General features: G+C 43.6%; 1 protein-coding gene across 2 annotated transcripts in view; it reads left to right on the top strand.

Annotated features, from left to right (window-relative positions):
• Positions 1-14,530, top strand: part of calcr (calcitonin receptor) — a 33,336-nt gene that overhangs the window by 1,936 nt on the left and 16,870 nt on the right. For both annotated transcript variants that reach the window (XM_086136967.1, XM_086136966.1), the window contains exon 2: positions 14,167-14,231. In XM_086136967.1, coding sequence (XP_085993093.1) covers positions 14,184-14,231 — 48 coding nt within the window. In that variant the 5' untranslated portion in view covers positions 14,167-14,183. The remainder of the gene's footprint in view (positions 1-14,166; positions 14,232-14,530) is intronic.

Genomic DNA, 14,530 nt, shown 5'->3' with positions numbered 1-14,530 from the left:
CGCTTTTTATCAAGTTGCTGGGCAGCGGGTGGAAATAATGAAGTACAAATACGTTGGGACTATAAGTAGATTTTCTGATCTCTCTCTTTCAAATGATCATTCAACCACTCACTAAGAGCGTCTTTAGAGTGAACTGCGACATTATCAATAGGGGGCGCTAGAACAGAACCGACAGGTGTGTGTGTGTGTGTGTGTGTGTGTCTTTCGTTTGGAATGCATCTTGCTGTGTGTGAAGAGAAAATGCCTGTGTGTTAGAGCAAAAAATTCACTGTTAGGGTTTATATTCACCAAGCTCCACTTGATTATAATAATAGTGTCGGATGCACACCTTCCTGACTCAATGCATACAATCACACACGCAGCGAAACGTGTATTCGCAAAAAAAGATTCATTCGGAAAAGGACATTTCCATCGGTGTTTAGTGATGCAATCAATAAGAAGCTGAGAAACATGAGCTGTGCTGGTCACCGAAGAAAAATCGACTGCGCTGCTCTTCAGGCTTTTGAACTATTTGTTGTCACTTTTACTTCCCAACTATTCCATCTCCGGGTAGTCTGAGGGAACCACCTGAGAGGAACAAATCTGGCTCCTGGCTTTTGATTTGACTTTCTCGGCAGTCTGCCTCGAGAACAGACAACTTTGATGATTGGCAGAGTCGCAGATGATTTAGTCATCACCCCCCCTCAGGGACAGACTGTGAACATGCAACCTTTAAAGTGGAAGTCAAGTCAAAAAAATGTCTTTGCAATAATATGTTCTATGTGCCCCCACTACTGTAAACGCATTATTATGATTAATATTGTTTTAGTGGAATAATAAGTGAGAAAGGCTGACATTTCATGTCGCACTGCCAAACCGCTCCATTTATTTTCAGCTAATATATTCTTGCGATTCTCCAGACCACTCCCAAAAAATCTTTTTGGGGGGGGGGGGGGATTTTCAGCTATGGGGTGAAATTTCAGGATGAATCTAAAATACACTCCAGCCTTTGGAGGTGAACTTAATGTGACCTCTGAAGATATAAATGTCCAAATGTTCAATATTTCAGTATTTTTCGCTCATAACTTGATCTCGAAAACGAGCGAAACAGCAAAACGTATTTGATCCATGGAATCCATTTCCTGGTTCAGTTAGAATTTGAATGGAAAGAATCCTCTTGAATCAGGCTGGTTCGCATTTTGACATCATGAGACCGAGATGACACGTGTATCATTCATCAACAGTACCTTGCCATGAAGGGGCTCCAGCCAGGATGTTTTCAGCGTGGCCAGCAGGTTGCAACAGAGAGACTGGAACAGTTACAGAAAGGCATATAAGTGGACTGACTTGGGGGGGGAAGACATCCGTCATGAAAATTGTACTTCGCCGCTGCCAATTAATTGCATGTGCTCCCATGCAATCCTCAACATGTGGAAAGTTAATGTCCAGATTTTGATCGACACCTCATTATTGCCATTATCAACACTGACATTTCAAGTGATATATATGCCAGGCACACCCGTGTTGCATCTGTCTATATTCATCCCTCCGAAATGTCAGCACAATTTGAAAAAGTGTCATCTTTTAGTACGCAGCGGTTTGCCTCATGTGGTAGAAAATAGGAAAGGTCACACGAGTGACTGCTTAGCATGCAGCGCGGTTGATTTGACAATGTGAAAGCTGCCCGGCACGAAGGCGGAGTATCGTGGCTTCGTAAACACGACTTGCACTCGGAAAGTCAATAAATCCGCCTGCTATTTTGCACGATAATAAAAAAGATAAAGAGACATCAGGGTGAATAGCGTTGGAAGAACTTTCACCACAAGGCTTGAAAAAAGAACGAGTGGGGAGAGAGAGAGAGCGATACTCCAGTTGGAGGACAATCCTAAATAATCTCTTGGCTCGAAGAAATATTCCAGAAAGACATTTTAGGCTCGTCTAAATTGCAGCCGCCCCTTGAGGAGGGATAGAATCAAAGGAAGCGGTGAATGTTGCTAAGGTTCTTCCCCCAAGGGCAGAACTGCGAGTGTGTTCGGAGACATTGGTCATTTTGACTTAGAACGCTATCCCGACACAGGCAGACTGATTATTGATTTCCTTTGCCATTCGCGTCCCTTTCATCCTTATTTTTTTTTCCTCCCCTGTCGTTTTAAGCTTCTTCTTGTCCGTTCGCAATCACGAGTAGGGTCAACAGTTATAGAGCGCGTGCATTAAGGATCGATAGCTCCCATCCGGGGAAACTGCTGAGCTGCCTTTCTAAGAAGTCGCGTCGCCACTTGATGATGCTGCTTTGGCCATTTGGGTTGTGAGGTTAGCATTTTGCCCCTGGAACTCGAGTCATGGCAAGTTGGATAAAACTGCCGTTGGTTCTCAAAAGAATTGCAGACGACAGTGTGTCGTCCTCAAAAAGCCGGAGCAACGTTCCTGCAATGTTCTCTGAAAAGCTTCTCTCACTCACTCCGCGTCATCTGTTGTTGATGTTCCCACCGATGTGCTTTTCTAGTTGTCCGTTAATCCCTCCTAATGCTAATTGAAATACAGTATAAGTGTGGATGCTCTTTTTAGTCTGTTGGAGAACCCGTATCATTAATATGATGCTCATAGCCATCGTCTTGGTAAGGGCAGCCATCGCCCTGCTTTTGTCTCACTCGCCTGTTTGCAGCTTGTAACCGTCAGACCCAGAAGCCATCCCACCCCTCTGACCCAGTAGAGGGAACGCAGCGACCCGAGGGGAACTATACTTCATGACTTTCGGCTCAAGTCCAGCAACAAAATATTCGGTTGAGGGCTTTCCCATAGCGCTGCTGTGTCTCCGCTCCAATTGCATATCAATGCAAACGGTGCGAGCGTCCAAATGGGAGCTGAAACGCAAAGCCTTTGATGAAGGCTTTCCAGATCTGTGATCGTGCTGTGACTCTGCCCAAAATGGTTGATGCAATCATTAAATTGTACATCGTCACAAAAAGATTAGTTATTCAAAATCTAAGGTCTTAGGCATTGTGTTATGAGCCATGAGGCAAAAAGGCTAGGACCCAGGAAACAGAGATCTTTTGAGGCAGCCCCCCCTGCCCCCTCCCCTAAAAATGTCCAAAGTAGCAACACAAAATTACTCTCTTAAAAAACAAAACTCTTATTCAAAAAAACAAAGTAGCAGAACCATGAATCACCATTTTTCTGGATTTGGTTTTTAATTAAATTATATATATATATATATATATATATATATATATATATATATATATATATATACTGTATATATATATATATATATATATACTGTATATATATATATTTTTTTTTTACTTGATTAACAGTGCTGTACTTGTAAAGCTTGCACAATAGTTTTATTTTGCTCACTGATTGTTTTTATCGTGCATCTGGTCAAAGCGTTACAGTTGTGGTGCAGCAACACACGTAGACCGACCTGATGTTTGCCAATAATCCGGTCAGTTATTGACAGAAACAACTTTTCGCTTGCGAAAAGGCGGACTGAAGAGCAAGCTTTTTAAAAGATGGCCTTGTCCTTCACTGTGATCATTGAGAGCATCTATAAGACGAAGGATTAGCTTTAACACAGAGTATGCACACAGTGGAAATCAGCCGGGTCCCTGTCCATCCGTCTGACCAGCACACTCTGGACATTTTCTTCTCCTGCAAGATCTGTCTTCATGATCATAGCTTAACTCTCCAGCGAAGTGATAGTACTACCATTTAAGAGCTCACTGTACAACGGGAAACTTCAATAGGTCTAAAGGTTGAAAATGAAATAAACTACCCCGTAAGATTCGACTCATGTATCACCTTGAACCAAAAAGAAATAAAAATGTTCGTGATTACAAAGAGAGGCTATGAAAACTGTCCCCATTAAGGCATTTCAGGGGAACGTGCATAGAATATGAAATTAAAAACGAATATTGAATAATAATAATCGCGATAACCTCCGGAGTCCCTTCACAATTAGTTCCTAATTACAAAATCAGAGACACAGCAATGCGCTTTTACTTCTGCACTAATGATGCTGCTGGCTGAAAAAATAAATAAATGCAACAGGCAGTTCATGTCAGTTTAACGGAGCATCGTGATGACACAAAACCGTGCGCTTTGTTTAACATTTGGAAGATATGCCGGAATCAGCGATGGAGTCGGGTTGACTAGATCTGTACTTTATTACTTCCCGCCGCTGATACTTAAGATACTTCATTATCATTATGGGATAGTAGTGCACAGAAAATAAGGAACATTGTCTTGAATTCACACTTAGTGGACAGACATAAATTAAAAAAGTATCTTGTTTTTATTTCCAGTAAGTCTGCACTGCAAGTTAATGATGGCGTCCCCCCAAATGTCAAACCCTTTCCTCTGATAAAAGACGATGTCTCGACAACATTTGTGCAATCGTCAGTTATGAACGTCATCTGAAAGGGTAGTGCAAATTAATGTTGGGAATTTAAGGACTTGCAAAAGGGAACATTGGTCATCGTTCCCCGCTCGGAACTCAAATCGATAATCCATGGATTTTTTTTTTTTTTTTGGGGTGGGGGGAACGACAAGAGACTGAACTCCTCTGTTTCACGTGCCTTTTACAACAAGTTTGATTTCGGCTGAAAAATGCTGTGTGAAGATGGACTGAATGCATGCGTCGAAGAAAAAAAAAAGTTACATCACGCTTTACAGCAGTTTGTCAACAGCACAGAGTTTCCACATCTTACAAACTATATACTGCTTTTTTTGGAGAGGAAAAAATGTGTATTTGTGCGAAAGGCATGCATCCGCAGTGACCGTAATTACATTTGTTATTCAGAGGGAATGAAAAATCGATTGAGCTGGCGTGTGGGAATGATTTGAGCGACCCACATTTCATTAAGGAAAAAAATAAAATCTGCTCAGGCAGCACCAATCATGAGTGCTGGAGAGCTGACCGTTTTGCCAAGGTTTTTCTCCGAGTTATTGTTGTTGCTTCCCTTTGCCGAGTGATGGTATTTCAACACATTCGAATTGGCACGGCTGCAATTACGGCATGCGTGAAGAGACAATTTGGAGAGATGTGCGCGCTCTGGCATTCATCAGTCGGGGATAAGTTTGGATCCCTGTGAAATATCATCAGTTTGGGCTTTAGTACTGCAAAAATGTTTTGGAGTGGCCTTGTTGTTTGCGAGAGCAACAACAACAACAAAAAAGAATCAATTCTCTTCTATTTCTGTTTTAAAGGTAGATCTTTAGGATCGGCCCATTAGGGATAGTCTCTCCGACTGGGTGCGTGTCTCCTCACACGATATGAACAGGATGGACGCTGCTTCCGCCGTGTCATATCATGTAAAGGACTAATCACTTATAAAAAAAAAAAAAAAAAAAGCCATAGTAAATGATTTTACTATTTCCTGCAGGTTGTTGTGAAATAGAAATTGAACGCATTCGCAGTCTTAAGCTTTCTAAATGACTGAATCGCTCAGCTCATGATTTATGCCCATTTTGAACCACATAATAAAGTAAAAAAAGGTTATATATTGAATCAGTAAAATATGATTCTAGAAAGCATAGGAATACCAGCCTCTTGGGAAATGTGTATTTTTTTCACTTGCCAAGCTGTAACCGAGAAAAAGACCACCCCCACATAGCTCAACAGAACCAGGGCAGATTTAAAATGCTGTTTATACCCCAAAAAAAAAACAAATTATAATAATCCGATGCTATTTTCAACAATCACTGGGTATTTTTAGAAGAGAGCAAATGGGATTGTGCAGCGCAACGCACGCTGTACATGCGGCACGCCGCACCATGAAGACCGCTTCGTTGCTCCGGAAGCAACACATTACTTGATCGATTCACTGAGAATGAAAGAAAATTTTACACATTCATAAAGGTGCAGTAAGATACGGTACATTTCGATATTTGGGGGGCGGGAATTTTGGTTTTCAAATCTACAGCAATTCACTCTTTGCCAAAAAACGATTTGGCAAAGCGATAAAAGTACTCCTTTGGTTCCACCTTATGGCATCTCTGTGCCAGGGAATTCTAAGTGACTCGAGAAGCTTCATTTATACGAAAGTGTTGCCTTTGCGCCATCTTGGGGCCAAGGAACTATGTTGAAGATCGTTGAGGCGCTTCATTAGATAAAAGTGGCGCTTTGCATGGAGGCAAAGCACTCAACTTTTTTGGGCTGACTTTTTGGATTTTTGCTTGACCAGATTTGCACCACAGCAAAAAAAAAAAAAAAAAAAAACGAGAAAAAAAAAACGATTCTAATTTTTTAATCGGTATGTCATACCTATCGTAAGGAGTTGTCTAAACATACTGCTGCTTCTTCGTGTGACTCTATGGTTATGGCTACAAGTGCATTTGGTCTTATCAGACGCTCTGCAGAAATGTCTCTAGTGTGGAACACCTTGGGAGATTTGGGAAGGTGTTAAATGAGTTGTACCACCGTGAGAAAGAGAGAGAGAGAGAGAGAGAGAGAGAGAGAAACCCCCCCAAACAAAACCAAAGCAGACACACAGCAAGCCTGTTGTAAGAGATTTTGAGACTGAGCTACTATTTCCTCCCACGTGGCTCGACTGCTCCTTCCCAGTGCACAGAACTATTGGTTTTCCGCTCAGTGCCCATCATGCTCCATGCGGATAAGCCTTTTTCTCACCGCCAGTTTTCAATTGCCTTGTTTAAGTTGAAGATTGAGTCGAAGGATTTGGTTGGATGTCTGCCTTTGGGGGTCTCTGATCCCCCCCCCCCCCCCGCGGGAGTCATTTTGTGCCTGAATGCTGTTCTTGAGCCAGAGGGGCTTCTCTTTTATCTCAGACTTGTACAATAAATCGCTCTGCGCTGTGCCAACGCTCCCATGTTACACTTGGGGAATGTTTGTCTTCCATACAGTGTCTTATTCTCGATTGGTTTTAAGATGAGAGAAGAAGCACCTTTATTGGTGACCGAGTTAGAATGACTCAAATTGCAACAACAGCGTGTTGGTGTTTGTTTACGGTTTGGGGCAGCCCATTTCATGCTAGCATCGTATGTAAAGGCATTTTATTGGGTTATAACAGGGGTGTCAAACTCATTTTTGTGGCGGGCCACTTTGGAGTTACGTTTTCCCTCGGCGGGCCGTTACGGCAGTGAAACCGAATAAATGTTTAACTATCTCTTTGCATAACTTGTACACAACCAATTGATGGATTACTAATTTGGAAATCACTCAAGTCAACTATTTGCTTGTTAAATTAGGTTTAAATTTTTTTTATTTTTTCCCAGACAATGGTCTTTTTTTTTTTTCGGTGAAGTCACTTCAGCCTTCATTGGAGCTGTCACTGCTTCCTAAAAACAGCTATTTGTTCCATTATTGTTGAAGTGAGTGTAAAGAGGGTAACAAAATTATCGAAAAATCGCAACGTCATTTATGACACATGACACTTTGATATTGCAGTACAGATTTCACCAAGGAGCATGCAAGTTGACACGCTTGATTTTCTTTCGCGGGCCGGATAAAATGATGTGGCGAGTCAGATCTGGCCCCCGGGCCTTGACTTTGACACCTTGGGTTATAAGGACTTGGTTACGTGAGTCCATTTCATTTTGTTATTGTGACTATTCCAGTCACAAATTACTTCAGGCTTCTGATTTGCTCAAATGGCGTTACAATTAGCTGATATTATGCCACCTGTTGCTTTGACGAGTGCTCGACAGGCACAGAACGCATTTTCCTTTTTTTTTTTTAAATCCCTGGAGTGGGGAATGTGTTTTTATGTCAACGTGTCCTGAGAGCGCAGAGGAAATTAGATTTCGCCACAATAGATGTCAAATATCGCGCTTCACGCATTGTTTTTCTACTTTTGGTGCACGAGGGGAATACATATCAGTGGTTACCTCGGAGACGTGCAATGGGGGTGGGGGGGAGTCAAGTGGACATTGCGGAGAAGAAAGGTGGTCAGAGAACGAACGCTTTTGTTTTGACATCAAGTCGTTCCTTTTCCTACTGGATGTAAACAATGTCAATGTCAGGGAGTGAGGCTCTGCTGCGCTTCTGTATTCAAAATGTTTTTTGTTGGTATCAGGGTGAGTAAAAATATCACAGAAGGGATGATATAATAGGGCGGATATACGTGAAACAAACAGGCGAGTGGCTGCGAATCGTACTGTAGCTGACATGCCGGTTCATTCGAGGGTGAATAAGGTGTCACACGTTCCTTATTAGCATTATTGAGCAGAAACGTTCACAGGTGGCCTCTATCGAGGAAACATAGCCAGCGTACAGTTGGACATTATAAAAGGAAGATCCGATAGACTCTCTGTCTTCATCTTTTGAGAGCGTTCCAAATCTATCAGTATTCATCCCTTCAGATATGGATCTTCTACTGGCACCATCCCATTAGCCTCAGGATTTGCTGACATTAGTACTAATTAATGGCGTGTATGCCAATTCCGCATTTCTTCCTCTTTTTTTTCCCCCCTGCTGCAGCTTGCACAGCAATCAAGACTAAACATCTGATGATGATATTTTCATGAAGCGTAATTTGATGCACTTTAGAAAGTGACACCCAGCATCTCTGTAGCCAAAATAAAGAGCACAAACGCTTCCATTAAAATGTATTACATTGCAATCAAAGACAAAGATACGGCACCCCACCTGTCAGGTGGGTGTGATATTTCTTTTTCTTCTTTTGTGGCCTTTGGGCCAATGACATCTGCCTCAATACAGGGGTAGTCTACGGTCAGGCAAAAAAATAAAATAAAAAATAGAGAGCGATAATGATGTGAGGCATTTAAAACACTCATTGCTTTGCTATTTGAAAGGCCACCTAAATTATTGCTCACAAACTCGGTCTGGAGGGTTACAACCCAAGACGACAGTTCTGTAAACTCTCATTTCTTTATTGTGAAATGCGGGAAAGCCAACGTCCACAATAGCAAAACTTAAAATATTTAGCTGAATTGCGCAACTTTACCTTTAGTAGGTGGATTGGCATTAAACTGGACCATCACTTTTGAAATGCGTACGATACTGGGTGGCCATGTGATCTCACTTGTCGTATGCTGAGTTTATTCCTCACATTTGAAAACAAGATGATGCAATAAATGGGGGAAAAAAAGAGTGGCATGAAGAAACCAGTCTATGATGGACTTGCTTTTGGCAGTTTACCCACGGTACAGTCCCTCTTCCTGATTGACTCCGTCAAAGCACTCAGTCATACTCGGTTTCAAATTGTCACCGGATAAATTGCCTCAGCTTCTTCCACCTGGCCAATAAATTCCTCATGAAGCTTTGACAGACGATTATTTACAATATCTTTCAACCTCTGACACGAGTAATCATTTCTTAAACCCGAAAAAGCAAGTGATCCCCCCCCCCCTTTCCTTTTTACAGACACCTGCTTCTTTCCTTGACTTGTGACCCACATCATCACTCTTACGCGTGACACCGAGAGAGGTTCTCAATGTGATCGATTTGTGTTGTCTGAGAAGCAGCGGTATCGGGCGAGCTTTCAGTTGTGAAAGAATAAACCCCACACAGCGCTGTGTGCAAGACACGTCCCTCCCGTCATTTCGAGCGGCTTAAAGCGCGCTACACAAACGAGAGAACGGGCACGTTCACTTTGGCTTGTTGCACACATGATAAATGAGCACACTTAAAGCTGATTTATCGGCGTGTGGCTTGGGAACGCGCTCAAATTGGGGGGGGGGGACGCACATGAGCCTGTCTTTGGATGCACAGTGGGCTCGATATGATCTGAAATTGCTCGATGACAGTCAGACTGACAGATGAAGTCAGAAAAAGGCACAACACCAGCAGGGACGTTTTACTAATGGATCCGAATGAGGTCCCAGCAGATAACCGTAAGAATGTTTCTGTACTACATCCATGTATTTCCCTTTAATCCCTCTTAAAACCCCAAACGCTCTGTCTGTCTTTACTTCTTTTTTTTTTAAATGGGAGGTATAAATCAAGCGTTTACTTTGCCACCAAAGAGAGTCAGTTTATCACAGGAGGCTCATTTTGAGCATCTGGAACACAAAAGCGAACAATGCTCTTCTGCTTCACCGCTTCCAACCACTCACCAGAGAATAAACGACAGGCTTGGAGGATGCTCAAATGCAGGAAGAAAATGTTTTCCTTTACAGTGCCCTAAAGCAGGATAACAAATAAAGCATAAGCAGTAGCTTTTCATTTCAAATGGCATGGGAGCTAGCGGTCTACTGGGAAATGAGTTGCATTAGGCTGCAGGAGATGACTGTCCACTCAATTCGTACAGAAAACGGTACAGTCTCATGTTTATTCATCGCCGAGTTGTACTCCCTGGAAATAAGCCTTCGTTGGTCAGCCTTGACTTGACAGCTGCTGGAAACTTTCTTCCAGACATTGCAGTACTTATTAGCCTACAGTTATCGGAAGGAGAATTCATTGTCACGGCTTTACAAGACGGAGGACCCGAGTGCAGCGAAGCGGGGGGGAGGCAAGGCGCGCCCAAAAATAATTTATTCTCACAAGACAAAAACAAGAAGTTGCGGAGCGGCAGGATCGATAGTAAACAACAAATACCAAGGACGCTTACTTGGGGACACAAGGGGCAGAGACTCACCACAACAGGCAAGAGGATGTGACAAGGGCAGGTGACTCGACAAAAAAAAAGTTGCGAGTACACAGGAAATGAACAAGAGAGAGCGGGAAAGAAGACGAACATGAAACAAAACCTACTCAAGACAATTCAAGACTCTACAAATAGGCATCGCAACATAAACAAGCAGAACTGCTCCTGGTGGGGCACTGCCTCCTCTGCCCCTAATGCAGAGTCGCTACTGCTTGGCCTTTGAGAAAGATAGGATAAGATAACCTTTATTTGTTCCACACTGGGGAAATCTGCAGTCAAAATTGGGGGGGGAGAAAAAGCAAAGTGTTTCATTGCACAAGATTAGAAGACAAGAAACAAAAACACAAGATGTCAAAGTGAGTTCGCCTAACCCCAAAAAAACATTGCTTCCGTTGATGATAGGTCGTTTTGAATATTTGATTGATGCATTTAATGCGTTGGTTCAAAAAAAAAAAACTTGGTTAACTGAGCCTTTTCTCTGCAACGGCGTGTTTCGTACCATCCAATTGAGTCATAGAGAACATTTACAAAATGATCTTGTCACTCTGAGGCGCTCTTCAGTCAATACAGTACAGCGTGAAGGGCCGGCTCGAACACGCAAGTCATTCGACATGCGGCTGGGTGACAACCGCAATCTGTCAATGTTCATTCACTCATCAAACTAATCTGAGCACTCTTCAATTGTACCCCTTCGTCAGAGCCTGGAAAAGTGGTGTCACATGACTTTATCCAGACTGATGGGGCAGAGAATGTGAGACCGTGCCGCATCGGTAATACAAATGGGTCCGTCACGGCGCATGTCGGTGCATTCTATACTGCCAGTAGAAATAAAACGCACGAGCGATCATGTCTGCTTTGATCAGCGCGGCCGAAGAGATGGAGTAGAAAAGATGAAAATGTATTGATGCAGCTTTGCTCTGTATCGATGCTCTCGAGATGAATATGAATAGCCTAGACTCCAAGCAAGTCCAAGCATGAATTTTAGTTATTTCATTCCTATTTCATAACCTTGCTACGCTTAACTCATTCAATCTTTTTCCATTCCACAGCAATCGGCATTACAAAATGGCAAAGTTTCATGAAAATGGCGATTCCTGGGCAAAAAAATTGAGAAAAAGAGCTTTTTGTAAAAGCATGTATTTCAAGCATGTGAGGGACCACTGCCACCTACTGGTCGCTTTTTACGTGATTTACAATGCAAACGGCTTATTCTCATTCACAGATTGCATCAGACCCTCCTCCTCTCTATGACGCAAAAAAAAGACTTAGACGTACAAGGACGTCCTTGGTAGGCGGGGCCTAATTTTAAAATGACGTACAAGTACGTCTTGTGGAATGAAAGAGTTAAAACTCCGATATGCCCTCCTAAATGCATGACCTCACATTCCCCCCCCCCCCCCCGATGCGTACCGCACTGGGACAAGGTGGTCTGGGGTCAGGGATAAAGACGTATGGAAGAGAGAAGAGTCATGCGGTGGTGCGGTCCATCACAGAGGACCATCTTGGCCCAAGTGTCACATGGCCAGCTAAATTAATTATGGATGGACCGAGAGCGAGTCATTGCAGAAATGCTCCCGGATTCTTAAATCCTAACAGGGACATTTTCTTCGATCCGGAAAAGATCAATGCTATCGAATCACTGAAATCTTCTCCTTTACCGGGAATTCTAAGACAACCTTCATGAAGTCAACAATGACCGGGGCCAGGCAGACGGCACAACTGTCTTTGACGTCATGTCTGATTGGATCAAAGCACTCTCTTTGTCATTCCTCAGTTAAATCTGCCACTTTTTGAACAAATGCCCGGCCTCGAGCTATAAATTGCCTTTAATGCATCATCAAAGGTCCCGTGAGCTCTCATGAGTCTGCCTTGTGATTCATCTTTCGATTCACATCCAACCTGGACTATCGCCACGTCATACCGTACAACAACAACATATGTGCCTCTGGCAGACCGTCGAAGGCATCATGCTCGGAACCAGAACTCCACCTTCAGTTATCACCACAGTGGACACTAAGGCATTCCGAGGGCGGCTGAGAGGCATCGCCCCTCCACCGTGTCCTAGGTTACCCCAAGGTCTCCTCTCACTTCCCCCGAGCACGCGCCAGGAGCAATGCATAAAAGATTCCTGAACCACCTTCGCCGACTTCCATATCAGCCCGTCTCTAAGGGCCAAAACACATTTCTGACTGCGCGCTCACAGTCACCGCCCGACTTGTGACTTAGGTGAGGGCAGGGATGTCCGTGTATTGGCTGGTAAAAATCTCAGCTTCACCTTCGGGCTCAACTCTTCCCAATTAGGCTGTCCAATTTCAAGCTCTGATGTGTCCCTCTCTCATCTTGTGGCAGAACCTCACTCACCCAGGTTTGAAGAGTTGGTTTGTCCATTAGATCTCAGGGACAACTTTAATTTGCAAAGACAGAATTGTACCACTTTGTTCGTTTATGTGGTATGTGAGGCCATTATAAATAAGGGATGACACAATTGGGCGGCCCGGTGTTCCAGTGGTTAACGCGTCGACCTCACAGTGCAGAGGTCGTGGGTTCGATCCCGGCTCCGGCCTTCCTGTCGGAGTTTGCATGTTCTCCCCGGGCCTGTGTGGGTTTTCTCCGGGTACCACAGTTTCCTCCCACATTCCAAAAACATGCACGGCAGGCTGGTTGAACACTCTAAATTGTCCCGAGGTGTGAGTGTGAGCGCGGATGGTTGTTTGTCTCTGTGTGCCCTGCGATTGGCTTGCAACCGGTTCAGGGTATCCCCCGCCTACTGCCCGAAGATGGCTGGGATAGGCTCCGGCACCCCCTGCGGCCCTTGTGAGGATAAAGCGGATCAGAAAATGGATGGATGGATTACAAAAGTGAGATTTCCTCTCCGGACCTCTCTGTAAATAAGCCTCCACTTTACTTACTTCAAGATTTGATAAGCAATCTGTTCAGAAAAAAAAGTTTGCACATCATTCACCTGCCACGGCCAAACCCTTTTATACTCAGGGTGGGCGCGGGGGCTGGAAATGGAAACATTAAAAAAAAAAAAAGTCAGGGACCTTGGCGGAGTTCTTTCCTTTGTCATCCTAAGTGCTTTATTATAACCGATCCATCCAAAAACATTCTCAGTCGTAGCCTTTTCACGGTGACTTACAAGAAGTTGCCCATGCTGAAAACACAGCCTGGTGGGTCGCCATTGACAATTGATACACCCCCCCCCCCACGCCGGCCCCTCTGATCGTCTTAACTGCTCCCCCTCACAGTTGACGGATGGGCTTCCTTTCGTGAATCTGCGCGACACGGAGAAATGTGCGATATCCTCTGAAACTGGCGGAACCGCCGAAGCCCAGCACCAAATGATTTGCAACCGCGTGCTCACAACACGCTCGTCGCTGTTTGCGCTTCCTCCATTGACTCTACATTTAACAATGGCTTTGTCTCTGTCTCGCAAACACCGCAGGCCGCCGACCCCGCCGCTTTGCATTTCAGATTAATGATTCCAGTGACGCTATTCTCCCGAGAGAGAGACCATAATCCTGATCCGAAACAACATTATGTTTGCTCAGTCAGTCACTTTCATGGTTCACGAGCGGGTTGATGAATATTGCAATTGTCCTTCTTTGTCCTGTTACAGACATCGGAGGGGAAGATATGAAATTAGCCGTTTGCTGCCCTTGGATCCTTTGCTGTCTCTTAGTGGTATGTATAAATGAGTATCCTATGCAGACAATGTTTTAGCATTGAAAAAAACAGTTTTCGGGACACATGTAATACGTGGTGGGCTAGTGACATTTTCGGATCATCAATATTCACTCCACCCGAACATTTAATCATGATACACTAGATTAAAATATGTTGCGAAACAAGAGTGCACGTGTTTGTAAATGGTCCTTATTTTTTTATTTTGATCAAATATAATTTATCGGTCACATTAGTATCTATATCTCACATTGTTTCATTTGAGACCAAAATACTAATTTTTCATTTTCTTTCCAACT

Source organism: Hippocampus guttulatus, chromosome 18, assembly GCF_054856545.1.
Source record: "Hippocampus guttulatus isolate MCC_2025c chromosome 18, RoL_Hgut_1.0, whole genome shotgun sequence".
Taxonomy (NCBI): domain Eukaryota; kingdom Metazoa; phylum Chordata; class Actinopteri; order Syngnathiformes; family Syngnathidae; genus Hippocampus; species Hippocampus guttulatus.
Note: the sequence above shows the minus strand (reverse complement) of the source record. Positions and strands in the feature narration are given on the sequence as shown.